General features: G+C 39.8%; 1 protein-coding gene across 4 annotated transcripts in view; it reads left to right on the forward strand.

The window, feature by feature from the left end:
- PDE1A (phosphodiesterase 1A) overlaps positions 1-17,182 on the forward strand; it is a 350,365-nt gene that overhangs the window by 59,358 nt on the left and 273,825 nt on the right. For all 4 annotated transcript variants that reach the window (XM_019554259.1, XM_019554260.1, XM_019554261.1 and 1 more), the window contains exon 2: positions 3,216-3,329. In XM_019554259.1, coding sequence (XP_019409804.1) covers positions 3,216-3,329 — 114 coding nt within the window. The remainder of the gene's footprint in view (positions 1-3,215; positions 3,330-17,182) is intronic.

Raw genomic sequence — 17,182 nt, forward strand, 5'->3', positions numbered from 1 at the left:
ACACCACAGTCCCCTAGTTTTTTAACGAGAATGGGGTGAGAGACAGTGTCGAAGTCTTTCTGGATTTGAGGAAGGCCTATGTCCACTGCTTCCCCTGCATCTAAGGATTTTGTGACCTGGTCATAGAAGGCCACCAGGTTGGTCTGACAGGACCTGCCTCTAATGAACCCCAAAGTTCTACCCCAAAGAAGTATTGAATACCTGATGTAATTTAATTCATTGGAATTTATCTGCATTTTCAGTGTTTTCAAATTCGTTAATTGGTTTATGGCACTTCTGCAGTTTTCCCAACAGGGAAGTTTGCATTGTAAGTTTTGGAAAAATGGGTACTAGCACTAGTATGACACCCCTGCCCCCCTCCAGCCTCTCATGATTTTAATTCTTTGGACTAATTTTGAGCTTCATGTACCAAATGGACAATTGAATAAACTGTTATTTTTTGTTTTCCTTTAGGAGCAAAGGATTTATTAAAAATAAAGCTGTAGTCAAAACTAAATTAGCCCTTTACCCTGTTTCTGTGGCCAGTTCTGTAAGTGGTAGAATTACATACTTTTCCTTCCTTTAGAGTCTCTTTTTGTGTACATTTAAATTTGTTTAGCATTCAAAATTTAAAAGGCAACATACCTTCTCTTACTTTGAGTCATATTTAAGGGACAGGATCTTCTTTTATCATAGTCACCAAGATCCAAAGAGTATTGTCTTCATTATTTATTTATAACTGTAGCCGTACATGAGAGGAGCCTGGTATACCTGTTGATCAGGCAAAACGTTTTCTTTCTGCAGAGTATCAAATTGATATTCTCATGTTCTTGTTTCCTTGTACAGGAGCAAACATCCTTAATGTTTCTGTGTTGCTACAGTGGGGTAGTTTCCTGCCTTAGAAGTGTACACCAGGGACAAGGGACTATCTTGAGGAAAAATAGGGCTTAAAATTCCTTGGAATACAAGGCATTCCTATGAATACAACATTTTTTTTTTTGTGTAGTGTTGCTTCAGCTATCTTGGAGTTGGGCATAAGGGACAAGGAAAAACATATTAGTGCTAATAATAGCCATTTTTTACTTATTGGAAAGGTTCATTTCTTTCAAGCTATCCTAGGGTACTCTGTCGAACAGGACTGGAGTTTCTCAGTAGTAGCTCTTTAGTGAGCTGTTCAGCTAGAGGAGGACATCTTTAAAGGTAATACTGTCTTCTTTAAATACATCATTTTGTACAGTACTTGAAGACTAGAACAACAGTTTGTAACTTTTCACCTTTGTCACATGAGACTCCCCAGAATGCGTATGAGGTGTGGCCATCTTGATTCTTTCTTTTCAAGTCCCCAGTGAAGTTTATTGGCCTGAGTTTCCTCTTTCACACACCTGTCAGAATCAGGAGTCACTCTGGTGGAGTTAATGGAATACTACTGGTTTAAAACCAGTGCAAGTGAAATTAAATGAAATGTACCAGTTAATCACTGGATATAAGTCCACTGGGAATAAAGGAGTGACTAGTAGAGAATACAGATTTATTTGCTATAAAAGGGATATATTTTTTAAAGTATATAATTTTATGGGGAGGAATGCATCCTATTGTTAATAAGTAGGGTGACCATACATCCTGGTTTGGCTGGGACGCTCCAGGATTCCATGGTCTGGTCCTGGCCAGTTGGTCATAAGTCCCAGGCTGGAGTCTAGCGGTGAGGCAAAGCAACGGTGCACCAGGCAGGTGGTTGGGCAGGCACCACTGCTCCTGTGCATGTGCTATGGAATCCTGGACTGTCCTGGCCAAACTAGGACACATGGTCAGCCTACTGATAAGAAAGTGCAGGGGACTGGCAGGGGGAATTTGGTGCAGTAAAATATGCATTTTTTTTGGTCTCCTTTTTCTTTTGCAGAAATATTAAAACCAAACATATATCACCTTCACCCACATCTGCTATCCACTTCTGATGGAAGTTCTGTCTCATACCCACACACTTTCTAGCTCTTAAACATGCTGAATGCTTTGTAGCTGAAACTGTAGCTGAAACTATATCATTTAGATTATTCAGTGGTGCCTCTGATTATTTGACTGCTTGTTCAGAGGTACAGATCCTTTTCTGTTCTTAGATCAAAAAGAGATATTTAGAAAGTGAATGAAAAAGCTCTGCAAACCCTAACATGCCACTGAGTAAGCATCTCTGATGCAGAATTGCTTTCAGTCCTATCCAAGTAGCAGTTCTGTCTCAAAGCTGCACAACTAAACGCATGGCACTGTGCTTGAGAGAGAGAGAGCTGGCAATCTGCTGTATGGCTGGCAGACCACCTAGTCCTCATTCCTTTTGCTCTTTACATGCATTTGATTTTTTTTCTTTTTTCTGGCATGCACAAACAATTCAGCATTGGATTTTGACACACACAATGCTGCTGTCTCAAAGGATTAATTGAACAGACTGTCTTGCAGCTGCTGCGTTTTCCACCATTGAAACTGACAGTTACCTACTGTGTGGAGTTGCTAGGAGAAGGTGAATAGTCATGATTACAGCATATTCCTTCAATAACAACCTGTAGAGCTCTCTGATTTCTCTTCTGCAGGGATTTATACAACTCTGAAATACTGACTTAATGCTTGTTCAGCTATGCTTTTGTTAAGAGGCTGGTTCATTCATTCATTAAGGACCAATTCAGGATCAACTAAAGAGGCAAAAGCTCTGGCATTTAAACAGGCACTCTTTTCCTAGAGTGGTGCAAGCTGATACTGGCTTTTCCCATCTGCTTTCCTGTTGCAGCCTGCATCTCCAACCTGCATAGCATTTATTTATTTTTTTCTGGCCTGCTAAAGTCATTCACGTTTATCCTGCATGGCAGGGCATTCTAGTAAATTTTAAGAAATCTTTTGTGCTTTAGTGGATATCCCTCCAGCAATCGAAGTGCATAGGGAAAGAGCTTGAGCAGTCAGTCAGTCAGTAGTATAGTAACTGGCTCACATGCATGGATTAGACTTGTGAGGTCAGAAGAGCCGTTTATACTCTGTACTGCTGTAGGCTGGTGGGGAGGGGAGTGGGTTTGAAGAATGGATTTGTCTATCAAAATGAATAGCTATTCAGGCAGAAGCTTCCCTCAGTTTGTAATTCTGATGTGGTTTGATGTGTGAGAGCTCCTACTGTATTACATGCATGGATCTTCTGACATTTATAGTGGAGTAAGGAATGCTTTTACATGCTGCTGAGTCTGACTGTAACTGTATTACCATAGGACAGCTACCATGGGGGCTAGAGCTACTGAAACAATCCGGGAACTGGAAAGCACCTCTCTAAAGTATCATCTGGGAGGACACACTGAAAAAATGTGGCAACGGCTCAAGGGAATGTGAGTAGATTCTCTTTCTTGTGTGCTGTTTACTAGGAAAGATGGGTTGCTTATGAAAGTGACTGATCAATACAGGGGAGAGTTATTTATAAGCAGTTATTATTATTACTATCAGAATCTAATACATCTTTACAATGCTTGGTAGTAGCAGATGAATGCTGAGTATTGTGTTAGAATTGATCACCTTATGTGGAAGACACAGATAGTTAAAAAAGCTGCTGCCCATATCTACGTTCAGGTAAGTCCTTGTAACTGAATTCCCATGGCACTCTGACCAGTTATTGTACAGATCCTTTCTTCTGAATTGGCATTTTTAGTGTATATAATCATTAGGATTAATTTGGAATGAATTTGGAACCAGTATGGTCCTCCTGAAAAGGTCTGTACATTTAGGTAAGTATATAATTCCCTGTACTTTGCCGTACTGGGTATGCAAGTGGAATAGTCTATGTGGACAGGTGCCTACATGTGTGTATATATACATATAGGTAGGGATACTATATTATTGTTTTGAATTGTTTTTTCCCCTCAGAAATTGACTAAGGGATTATTTTTTGGGAGCTTTCATAATTTATGCCTATCATTAGAGCAATTCCTCATCCCCCCCCCCGTCTATGAAGTCCATAAGATAGTATCTACATGTTAGACGTAAAGTCCATCATCAGTACAATCCTAAAGCCACAAACTTTAGCTAATTTAGTACTGGATGATTTGTTCTGAATGCTGACACTGGGATGTATTACATTCTCACATCCATATGTTGCGTAAATAACAATAACCTCAGTGCTTGGGAAGCAAGGAAAGAGCAAGAAACCTCCTTTTTGGATAGGCAGATTTGAAATGTTAAGTTCTGAAGAGCTTGCAGCAGATGCTAGCAGAAGGAAAATGTTTGATTTCTTATTAAAATTGGAAGCCACTGTTATCGTATTTATTATATTTAGGGAATTAAATGCGATTGAGTCAGTACAGGGAAGTTTTAAAATTATGTCTGCCAATACTAGTTAGCTTCCCTTCTGATTTGGATTGGGGATTCGTATGGGAAGGGGTGTTTTCACCAGCTACTTGTCATGAGGATTCTTCCAGAGGAACTCCACATTACTTAAGTTGTAGGCTGGCTCCATAGGAAGATTTCTGGCAAACGATGTTTGAGTTCACATTCTGAATTATTTGCTACTTTGTCCAACACTTGCTTGATTTTTGTGAAGGTGCTGGTGGTTGTGAATTCCAAATTATCCCAAGGAACCCCAATGTATATTGACCCCTTTTTGATGACAGAACTTAACTGATAAAGTGTCCACCGCTAGGGACCTCCCTGCCTCTACACTGGCTTTTATTGGTAAACAACAGTGGTTCTTTAGATTCGAGGCACTCCTTGGAAAATGCCAGTTCTTAATTTTCATTCCTTTTTTTGACTACAGAAAAAAAATAGAGCAATTATTTTGTTGGAAAAAGTCCTAAGGACCACAATAGGTCAGAGTGTTTTTAACTCTATGGATTGCTATGTGAAAACTCTGAGTTTATCTTGTGAATCATGTTTTACAACAGTGCTGACGGTGCTGAAACTGTGCAGCATCCACACCACTCTTGAAAGGATTTCAAGGCATCCCAGGGTGCCATGGCACCCTAGTGGTGAATCACTGGTGTAGAGTCTAAGAGTGCCTAAGATATGAAGGGGCTTTACAGAAAGTTCCATGAGTTAATTTCCCCACCCTCCCTCTACCCTCCAAACCAACAGACGTTTGCCACTCGAGCCTGTCTGCACCAGCTCTGGCCAGCAGGCAGGCGTGCTCCAACTGAACCACCTCTCTCCCCAGCCCTGTCCCCACCAGCTCCAGGGCTATCGGAGAGGGAGGGGTAGGGTAGGGATTAGCAGACAGCTGCCAGCTGGGCTTGGCCTGGCCAGAGCTGGAATGGGGTGGAACGGAGCTCCCTCACCTTGCAGGCCCCTCCCAGCTCCTGGCAGGCCAGGCCAGGCCGAGCCAAGCCAGCAGCTTGTCAAGAGGCTCAAGCAGAGGGTGGGGAAAGGGAGCCCTTCTGCCTTGTGCCCCCCCCCTCTACCCCAGCTGAGGTATTGTAGCTTGTGTATGCACCCTAAGTTCACTCTTAGTATTTTTATGGATTTCTGATTTTATTAGCTTCTAGATGAAACATTTTTTCCAACTAGTTTTGATTACTAAATGTGATTAATTCCACTGTGATAACTAATTGATGTAATAAACAACCTTCAATAAAAGCAATCACTATGTGCAGTCAATAAAAGAAATAAGATTTTAGGTGTGTTAAAATCAGTATATGGAATATGTGGTTTATTGAACTTCACAGGAAACAGGGTTTACTTATTGTGAATTGTGCCTACCCGATGATCAGTGTTCCTACTATAGGACAAGGTATGACTTAAGTTTTTGTTTTAAAAACAAGGATAAAAAATATTAGTTTGTTCTAAAAGATATGTTTTATTCTAAAAAGAAAAATGTTATTTTTATGGATAAGTGCTGAGCTGGTTTTGTCTTGGACTTATCAAGATTTCACTTGAAGGTTATGAATATTATAAATATTCAGTTTTATTAATATTGAATCAGGTTTATTATTTTAGGACAGATCTCTTAAAACAGTTTTTATTCAAGGAAGTGAACAGAAAATAAAGAGACTGGTTTCATTGAACATTGATACAGAGATAATAAAACAAAAATTCATGTGCGTGTTCATGTGTGCATGTGTATGTGTAGCAGGGAGGAACTGCAGTGTGTATGATTGCCTAAGGAAGAATTCTATTGGCAGATGGTTTGATTTGTCTTGCAGGTGGAGAGAAGGAAATAATCAAATGATTTCTTCTAGGCCAGGGACAGACATTACACATAAACCAGTTTGAGTGATCAGAAACTGGTTTAAATTTGTAACAGAACAAAGATTCAATTCACATAAACCAGTTTGAAAATGGCTGAAACCAGTTTGAGATTAATCTGATTGAATGAAGTATCAGAACTATCTGATTTGGCTCAAACTGGTTTATGCAATGACTATCCCAGACCCCTTGCTGATTTAAGTTAAACAATACACCTCCAGCGTCCCTGCATGCTCTCTGGGCTGGCCCCTCCCCTCTGCTCTCTGGCTGCAGCTCCGGCAGGGACTGCAGGCTGCTCACCTCCCTCCCTTTCATCACTCCCTGCTAAGCAGGAATTCCCCCATTCCCTCTGCCTCAGGGAGGTGTCTGTATTAGCTAGTGGACCACATGCTGGCTACGGTCCGTGCTGTATCAACAGGCAGAATCAACAGGTAGCTGGCAATGTCCCTCTGTTGTTTTCTTAGCGGGGTATTAAACACTGAGTTAGGGGTGATAAACACTGTTATCAGTTCCCTGCTGGGCTAATCAGAGCATCCTTACAGAGCCTGGCCATGCCACCCTCAGTTCAGTACTGTACAAGGGAAAGGAGGGCTGCTTTAGCGCCCCCTGGCTTATAGCCTGAGCCACTGCAGGCATGTGCCTACATTTCTGGGATGTCTGTTCAGTTACAAATTAGTTTAACCTAGTCAGGTTAGACTGACCTGCAAAGATAGAATCAGTTTAGGCTCGGGCTTTTTGAATGTCTTTCCCTAGCCCTGAAGCAATGAAGCAAGATTTCATCATCGGCCAAATATGCGTGGCATAGTTCTTATTGAAGGCAATTAGCTGTATTTGTGAGTCAATAGCAGAATTGGCCATTGGAGATCCAATAGATCCTGTAAGTTTATGACACTTTCATAGATTAAAAATGTAGTAACATTTTCATGTAGTAACACAGTCATTTGGAGGACAGAATGTGGATCCTCCTCGGCAAACTAGTTCAAACAAATTGTTTTTTTCATAGCAGTATTTTATTTCATTTAGATAAAGGTCTTTGTTGAATTTAACAATTACATGGTACATCTATACATAAATTAGTTGCATTTTCCAATGATCTAATGTATTTAGGGATAATATATAGCAGTCTGTAGGGTAATCTAAAACTGAAAATCTTACCATTCAACTTTTTGTTATAAAGTGATAAATTCTTCCACAAGAAAATGCAAGAGGTAAAGATTTTTGTGGGTGATCTTTTATTGGACCAACTGTATAGTTGTGAGGAATACAGATGAGCTTTTGAAGATAAAGTACCCTTCCTTAGGTCCTAGACAAGCTTTCAGTTTTCAAGTGTAAATTTGTACAAATGACATTTTGCTTAAAAAACCTTTCATTACAGTCCTTGAATAATCTGTCATTTCAGAGACCCTTTCCAGTCTGTCAAGTAGAGTTTTCTTAACTGCCAGAATTTTGCCTCTTCTACTCTTGGTCCATCCTTCCATGATCCAACCACTATTTTAGACCATCTCCAGGCTACAAATATCATATATGCTCATTTCAGCCTACAACAGACTCAAAAGAGTTTTTGTTCAAGAGACAGTAGGCAAACAGTAATGTATAGTGACATGTAAGCAGCTTCTTTTGAAAAGGTATATATTGCAAAAGTATGAGAGATACAGATTACTAACAGAAGTCACTTCCATGGTCACTAATTCACGCGGACTTTTTTCGCTGATCTCTAGGTTCATCTTGTGGTCCCTCATTTTCTTAGGAAATGAAGTATAGCCTGCTTGCTACAGTCTTGGCTCTCAGTTGGTCTTTCTCACTGTCAGTCTTACAGCATGCTGACCTTTCCCTTGTCTTTCCTGTCAAGGGAATCTTTTTAAGCCTAGGGCCTTCTGATTTTTCTTCCAGGTTGCCACACTTGTATCTTAGTTGAGGGAACAAGTTCCACACTCAGAACTTTGAGCTTATGTGCAAGAAAAGATTTTGCTTTTCATATGGGTTTATATTTGTCCTCTTTGTGCTAAAACTGGAGAAGACTCTGCGTAAGAGATTGAATCAAACTCCTCCAAAATCAGGGACATGATTAAAGTTCATATTGGGTTAGAACTATCTAAATTGTGTAATTTGTATTTGTCTGGAGCACATTAGCCACATTAATTCCTGCCCTACAGCTTATTTGGGCTATGAAAAAGTAGGGGAGAGGGGTAAGAAAGACATAAATCTCAAAATAAAAATAAAAAAAAATCTGGTGCACGAACCTTTGTACCAGCTCAGTTATGTATCTGCAGTAGGGTATGTTGGGTTATGTTGGCTTTTGGAAGAGGTGTGCTCAGTTTAGATCTATAATGTAATGATTCTGCAGTTTTGCAACAATCAACAGAAGCTGGTACACAGGGATGAATCTTCTACTTGTATTGACAGAAACATTTCAAGAAGGTACAGTACTGTCTTTTTCCACCACTGATGAATTATGTGAAGAGTGTTATTGAACAGAAAACTATAATAATATATTATAAGTCAGAAGAGAGCAGTATTTTCACTGCAGTTTTAACTCTGTCAGAATATGGGCCATAGAACCTCACCCAGGGTATGTACAGACATTACATTTAAAAGTTCAGAGGTTAGATGGGGTAAAACATGGCCACCTGATCTAACTTAGTTCACCCATATGTGGACCTATGTTTAGATCCCTAGCTAAGTCGATCTAAGTGCCAAACTGTACAGATGTTCCCCAAAGGTTAGCTTGAGCAAAAAATGAAGCCCCAGCTGCTGGTTTAATTTAGTTGACCTGAGAGGTTCACTCAGTTAAATTGGGCATGGGTAGGCCAGTCTAGAGAATGTCTGTACATGTTTGGACTACAGCCCCATGGCTGGGAAAACCCAGCTGCTCACCCCACATCTGGGGCTATGTTTTTCTTACCCCTCCATCCCCCAATGGCCAACCCCTGTTGGACCTGCCCCACCCACTCAGATCCTACCAACTCCCACCCCACATGCCTTCTAGCACCCCCTCCCTGATTCTGCCTGCCCCACCCTGACTTGCTTAGATTGGGTTCCTGGCCCTGGCTGAATGTCTGTAAATCTGGAACCCAATCTAAAACCATGAAGCTTAAAACAAGCTGCATGATTCTAGGTCAGATCCTAGGAATGTCTGTACTGTTCTGCAATTAATATTACAAAGAGCAGGATTCAAGTAAGAAATTGCTGAGTTAGACTGGGTGGCCATGTTTTACCTGGCCTACTCTCCTGAACATCTAAGTGTAATGTCTGTACATCCCCCCCTAGAGATTCTTCCATTTGACTCATGATTTCTTGCAAACAGACTGTAGAAACCTGTAAAGATCGGTTTATAACTATTACATGATCAAGCAGAAAAGAGAAGTTTGTCTGTGAAATGGATGGATATAATAAAAAATATCTCATTAATGCATAATTCTGCAGAAATAACAAATATGATACAAAACTCTAAGTTGCTGCTTATGTGTCTGTAGTCAGTTTTTCTGTGTGTTTTCCCCTTTATGTAAAAACTCTTCATTAAAGGATAATCTTCACCTGGTAACCTCAAAGAAATCCACTTAAGGAGTAAAATAAATTGTATAAAAGTAAGATTAAAACAGTTGTGTCAAATATAACTTTTCAGGAATTCTCTAAATAGAAAATTGAGGAAATGATATAATGCCTGTAGATACATCCCCATTGATATTGAAATTACACTATTAAGTTTTGTCACTGTAAATCAGGGGCTTCCTTTTTTTTGGCTTCTGAAATTAAAATACTCCTGAGGTTGGTGGTTAAGATAGACAAGTGTTTCTCAACCTTCTCAGGGTGCCCGTCCATAAGTTTTGTGAATTGAGTGGCATCCCATTTCAAACCAGTGCTTACATCCTCAGAGAAGTCCAGGCAGTGAGCATGGGTGAGCAGTCAGGCAGCGAGAGCTTGAGCCTGTGCTTATCTGCTTATCTCATCATACTTTATTTACTTGCTTACACTTCTTGCATGAGCCTTCAAAGGATCTCACAGCCCTGGTTGAGAATCACTGGGTTAGATCACTTGTACTGATTGTTTTGTAACTGATACGTATTTTATTTTATTTACTTTTTATTAAAATGTGTTTTTATATAATTTTAATTATTGTAGAAGCTGTAGCCTTTGTATTTTTGGTGTATTACTTAGTGTTAGCATTATAGAAGGCTGCAGTTCTAATTCAGATATAAAGGAGGCATAAAATTATCTGTTCTGGTTTATGCTAAGCATTGCCACAAATTAAGATTGATATTATTTTCACTGAGTAGGTTAATAAGGCTTATTTGCTGTACTCCTGGAAACTGCCACTGGATTTGGATATAAATTGGAGGATTGAGCCCTAGAGTGCAGCTCTCCTATGCTGCTCCTAGGAATGTCCACAATTGCCATATAGGTCACACAGTCCAAATATTATACAATATTGAAGGAAACCATTTTTTGTCCAGAAAGGAGCAGCAGTAGGAGAGACTGGAAAATATTAAGACCTCTCTTTATTTGCAAAAATAAAATTTAAAAACATAAAAATAAATGTATAAATTTAAAAGGTAGTAACATTTTAAGAGATGACGACTCAATAAATGAGTCTCTAAACACTGAAATTCACAATCTACAGACTTCTGCTCCACCCAAGCATTTTCTGTAGTACAAGTATTGTGGGTTCTACTAAAAGATGGTTTTTTTGCGTGCTGCTAAATTTGGCTCTTTGAATAAAGGAAGATTACAGATAATCTACCACCCAAACAACTACTTTCTTTTTTCTCATTTGACCACCCTTCACCTATATCACTTGGCTCATGTGCTACAGGCAGACTGTATTACAAACCCTATCACGCACAAATTTCTGTGGCAAAACCACATTTTTTAACTCAGTTAATCATTTTGTTGTAGGTATTATTATTGTTTATTGTCCTGTTATTAAATGGTGTTTCCACAAAATCTATTGTCCAAAACTTAAAAGTTCATGCTAACCTTGCAAGAGCTTCCTCTTCTGACTGTACCTCCACTACAGTGAACTGTTAAATGAAATGAGTCACATGGGCAAGCTTCCCGGCCTACTAATTGCTTAGTTATATGATCAAATATAATATTTGCTCCTTTCCTTGCCTCTTTCAAAATACCAAAGTCCTAATAAAGTACATTAGGAATGTATAATTTATTACTTTATCCCCCTAATAAAGTGACTATTTGTTTTATACTCTATGTGGACTCTGGTATTATCAATAATAAAGCAAAGAATACTGTAATGTAATAGACGTGTGTTTATATAGTTTACAATGCGTAGCACAAATAAAAATTTGAGATGTTTTACCCTGAAAAATTAATATCCTGTATTTTCTGTATTGTTGCACATTGTTTCCTAGAAATTTAGTGACTGCTTTTCTATCAAAAGTTCTTTTTAAATTATGTTTGGCACTATTATCCATGCCTGTATTTTTCACGATATCGGCTTTATTAGTTAAAAAAAAAAAAGCAATGTCTAGGGTGGAGAGAAGTGTTCAGTAAACAAATTTGATATAAAGATCAGGCTTTTTAACTGGTATAGATTGGTATATCTCCACTGAAATTTAAAAAAATATTCAAAAAAATTGAAGTCTTTGTTTAATGCAAATGATGTCTGTAGCTGTTTGATAGTTTCCAGTAATAATGGCTGCTAAACTATAGCTTTCTTGGGGAGATATTATGCAGAGGAAGTTGAATATGTTTGGAGAATACTTTGTAGCCATTCTGCAATATTTCGTGAAGGACTGTATAGGGGAATCATTTTCAGGTATAAGATGACTTTGGGTAATGAATTGTGGAGGGAAAAAAATGACTCAGGAGTGGAAACAAGGACAGTCTGTCACAGGGCAAAGTCAAAGGGAGGACCCCAAAATACCAGGGGGAGCCCCAGGGTCAGGAACCCCCAGAGGGGAAGGGGAAAAAAAAGTAATAGTAAAGGAAGATGTTTACCTGCAGTGACATCAGCCGTGATCACCGGCCGGTGGAAATAAAACGGGCTGCCGGCAATGAGGAAGGGGGCAGATCAGCGCTGGCAGGGGCACCAACAGGAGGTGTCTCTCCGCAGCTCCTGCAGGAGCGAAAGGAGCTGGAAGCTGCTTCCCCTGGTGGGGAAGGACGCTTTGGCTCCCGCAGCAAGCCAGAGATTGCTGGCTGCAGCGAAAGGAGCCATGAGCCGGAAGTGGCTCCTTGCAACTGGGAACCCGGGGAAAAGGGCAGAAGGGCATAGAAAGACCCTAATGCCAGTGGCCACAGCTGAGGGGCTGGAGAGGCCAATGCATTTCCTGGCACCAGCCCAGGTGGGACCGTTGAGGGCACTGGGAGAGCCGAAGAGGCGCACCAGGTAGGAGATGAGAGACAAAGGCAGTGTGAGGGGCTGCAAAACACAGCCCTCATTGGCTCATTGGCGTAGTGCCAATCCAGTGGGTCATGAGGGGATCGGTGTCCACTGGAGGACCATGGGTGGTCCGAAGGAATGAAAGGCTGGGCAATGAGGGAGAAGAATTGTGGTGGAGTCCGTTGGTTACCCCAGTCACATATAGGCCTAACACATGCCCATAGGGTCAAGGGCGGGTTGTTAGTGACTAGCCAGAGGGAGCCTGGTCAAGGGGCATTGGGTCCCCTCAGAGTGCAGGAGTGATTTTTCTTTTGTATTTTGTGTTTCCCACTGGTGGAGGGGTTGAGGGTCAGAGCTTGTGGAGCCTGATTGCTACTTAAGACTTGGGGTCAGTTGTTAGCCTTAGGGAAAGGGTGGCGGCCTCGTAACCTGGGTAGGGTACCGCAGGCTGTTGACATTGGCAGGGAGGACTGCCCTGGCGAAAGTAATCGGGGCTCAGTGGTCAGGAGCTTGGCCAGGAGGACAGCTGTGACCCGTCGAGGCTGGGTATAAGGATGGGGTGGGGGGGGTAGAGCCTCGCAGAAGACCACCAGATAGATGTTCCGCCATTGAGAGACCTCCAGTGGTTGGACCCTCCACTGAAATAATATTCAAAGTCATGGCAGATGAGATTGGGGACGACCACACTGGAAGTAAATACCTACTCGACGGACCACCAGGGATGGTGAGACAAACACCACTGAACATCCGGGCCAGAGCCGTGTGTGACCTGGTGTTAGCCCATTGTTTTTTTTCTTAGTTCTCATGACAGCATGACTGTTGCAAGGATACTAGATTTTACAGTATCCTAAAACAGGCAGAAGCAGCGAGAAATGACCCAATGTACATCTGAACTTGCAAACTCAGGCATGCATGTTTGATTTCAGACCTCCTAGCTTTGCCAATATCATTGTAAATGTTGTTTGTGGAAATTGGAAAACATTGGAAGTAAAATGAATCTCTTTATAAGGAAATTGTCTTGTAGGACTACTGGGTCTATACAATCTCCATCTTCTCAAAACCTATTCTTTTTTAGAATCTTTAAAAAACATCAACACATTATCAATCAGTATGCTTCAAATCTAAGTAAAAAAAAGTAGACAAATAAGGAGCTATAGCTCAGATATTATTATTAAGCTGATTGCACCTGTCGTATAGTTCAATGGTGACAAGTTTATAATAATTCATCAGTTGACTGAACTTTTCATAGCAGTTTGCTGGTGCTGTCCCTAAGAAGTGATCGGCTATAATGCTTATTTGAATATTTCCCATTAAACACATTTTATTGCTATTCTGAATGATTGTTTTAGCAGTAGAAACCTTCTTATCAAAGTGAGATCCAAGCGTTTGAGACCTAACTCAGTAGGAACGAACCAAGCATAATGCATATGTTTTTTGGTACAATGATATTAAGCAGGCAGGGAGTATTAGAGGGACTTTTGCCTATGGAAGTTCTTACTCTCCATTATCTATTGTTTTGACACTGGCTGCCATTTGTTTGACCCAACCTCTTTGCAGACTTTTGGCGCCCTCAAGAAAACAAGTAGCCTCTATAAATATTATGTTGACATTTAATTGGTATGAATTTCTCTGATAAATAGTGTGTTTGGAGGCAATTCCATTTGAATGGTTCACTGTATGCCAGAAGACATTAAGCAACAAACTACAGGGCAGTATTTACTTTTGTCTTTTGTTCATATGCAGTATTGAAATATTGTACGGTCTGTGAAAATTCAAAGTAGGCGATGCCATTCTGTTGTTTCAGTCTGCAGAGCTTATAGAAGAATCAATGCCAAATATAATTTTGCCTGCAATGTTATATTTTGCATGTTTCTCTTTGTGTCAAGTAGTTTCTTCCCTTATTGCTATTTCCTCTAACTAACAGTATTTTTAATTAAAGGCCTCATTAATATTTATGAGGGTGTTTTTCCCCTTCTTATTGTAGATTTATTTGGATATACTCTGTATTTTCCAACACAAGCAGATGAAACACCTAATTGGCAAAGTAGGCTTTGCTTCCATTGATTTCAGTTAGGATTTTAGAGTGCTCCCCAGTTTCAAGAATCCTAAAATTGGCGTTATTTAATTTCCTAGTGAACAGATGATGACACCCTAATGCACAGCACACTAATGGCATTAATTTTCACTAGGAATTACTGGAAATGAATTTCAGGAAATTCGTGGAGACTTCTGTGACAGGTAACATCAGGTACCAGTACTGTTATAGACTGGTTAAATTAGACATCAACAAGCATATTTTAGGATTTTTATGTGTCTTCCTTCCAGAAGAATGAAGAGATCATTTGTTAGGCTCAGGTAGGAACACTCCACCTCCCCACTAAGCGCAATAGGCACTAACATTTGCCTATTTATTCCATCTCCCCGATGTCATACTCAAGTTTGTCCAGCTTCAGTGTCAACACACAGACGACTAACACAAGGTCATACTTTACCCTCTAACCCTGTATACAATTTCCTTTTATGTCAGCAAGTCCATCATGTAGAATATAGTCTATAGAATAAGATTGTTTACTCATTTACCAACAAAACATTGAGAAGTATTTGGGAAATGTATCAGGATTATACAAGTTTACAATGCTAGGAGAATGAGTGGTTCATAGAAAAAAATACATCCAGTAGTCTTTACACATACATATATGTGCACACATGCACACACATATAACCTCTCCTTTTCATTATTTATTGCCTTGATAAAATTAAGAGCAAGGTATAGGAAACAAGTACTTAACTTGTGTGTGTTCTGATATTTTGCCATAATTTGCAATTAGAAATATCATTTCCTGGGGTTTTTTATTATGTACCATCATGGTTTCTGTAGTTGGCACCTTTAGTAGATTGTAAAATGAATATAACATATGTAGAGTCTGCAGCTCATAGGTTGAACAATGTAAACATCTCTTTGACTGCTTTCATCTTTTGGTGTGTACTTTGTAGTCTGGTTCTGACTGATAACCTAATCCATTAGTTTTTTCCAAATAAAAAACAAAATGTATGAAGTGATGACCGTGTAGCATCTCCAGAAACTCTCAGCAAACACCTTTTGGCGTTTATAATCTTAGCTCAGATATCTTCCTTTGAATCAGAATAACAAAAACATCTTCCCTTTTTTCCTTCAGAGATGAAGACTCAAGAAGTTCTTGAACCATGTTGTTACTCATGGGGACATGTCATTACTTTCAGAACTAACATAATAACATAGGTTGCTTGACTGACAGTAACAGAATGAAGCTTCAGTATTTTATGGATTCAGCTTTAGAAAGGGACATTTTCAACAAAAACATGATAATGTAGACACTATATTACGAAAATCAACTTTTCATGTTCTTATACTGGAACTTCAGCACAGATACAGACCAGAAAAAGCAATGCGGCAGAAAGCTATGTAATCATGGTATAATGCCCACAAGTGACAACAGATGTGATTTCTTATAATGAGGCACATTCCTATCATTTGACAATGCTCACCATCATGATGATCATCTTGGCACAGTACTGTAATTTTCTACATTGTGCAGGCTACATTAAATCCATCTTTAGTTGGCACTTATGCCCTGCTGAAATTGGCAGGCTACCACGTGTGGGACCAATGCCAGCTTCACAAATGGGCATCAGTACAGAAACAGCCATATGATGCATCACTTCTGAGTATTACTTGATGATTCCCTTAAGAAGCTGACTGCATAAAGCAATTATTTATATAGGCAGAAATGCTTCATTGCCTGGCTATGTGTCCTACTCAATAGATTAGTCAGATGCATTAATCTAATCCATTAGGTGACTTGAAGTGAAGGCACTCTGATTTTATTTTATTTTGTTGTTGTTGCTGTACTGGGACCCTGTCTCTCAGTGTACAGAAGCTCATGAATGTACAATTTCATGATACTCCACTTGAGAATGTTAATAGATTCCCACTGAGAATACTGCATTCTCTCAATTGCTTAAGTTAACCTGTGCCTCTTAACCACTCTTTTCTTGATATGGTTGAAGAGCTAGGTTTTTGTTTTTTTTATTAGAAAAAAAATGTATTTAAGAGATTTTATTGCTTGAAGGCCATTCTCTAGTTTCAGCCTAGTTTTTTGCCTCAAGTCCACATTTTAATGAAATCATGATACTTTTACAAGCTCTGAAGGCTCATTCGAGGTCTCACCACAGGAGTGCAACAGAAGGCCATGGAGTTACATTATGATAAAAGGACAATTAGAATCAACTCTTAAACAATTAGTATGTAATGATAAACAAACATAATATGGTGTAGATGTAGTGGCATTTTCTTTGATTTTAATGGTCATTCCTGTATTTATCTGAATCCAAAATGACTTTGAATTTAAGAGCCCCCCCAGCCCCCAACTTAGATTTTATTCATGGAAAGTTAAAATTTGTTATAATTTTCCATGTATAGAATCTAAATAGAGGAAAGTCCTCTAACATTTGTCCCCCTCTACTGCTGTGGTGGAAAAAATAGCAGCAGGAGATAAGCAGTCAGACCCCTGTCCCTTGCTTCACTGTCCCTTGTCACCCCCATGCCTGCCTCTGGCCACCTGCCCTTCCATGCCTGTGCTTGCCCCCGCTACCTGTGACGCCACACCTTGCACTTCATGATTCCCACCCCCC

The sequence above is a fragment of the Crocodylus porosus genome, unplaced genomic scaffold (assembly GCF_001723895.1).
Source record: "Crocodylus porosus isolate Cpor-Errol unplaced genomic scaffold, CroPor_comp1, whole genome shotgun sequence".
In the NCBI taxonomy this organism is placed as follows: domain Eukaryota; kingdom Metazoa; phylum Chordata; order Crocodylia; family Crocodylidae; genus Crocodylus; species Crocodylus porosus.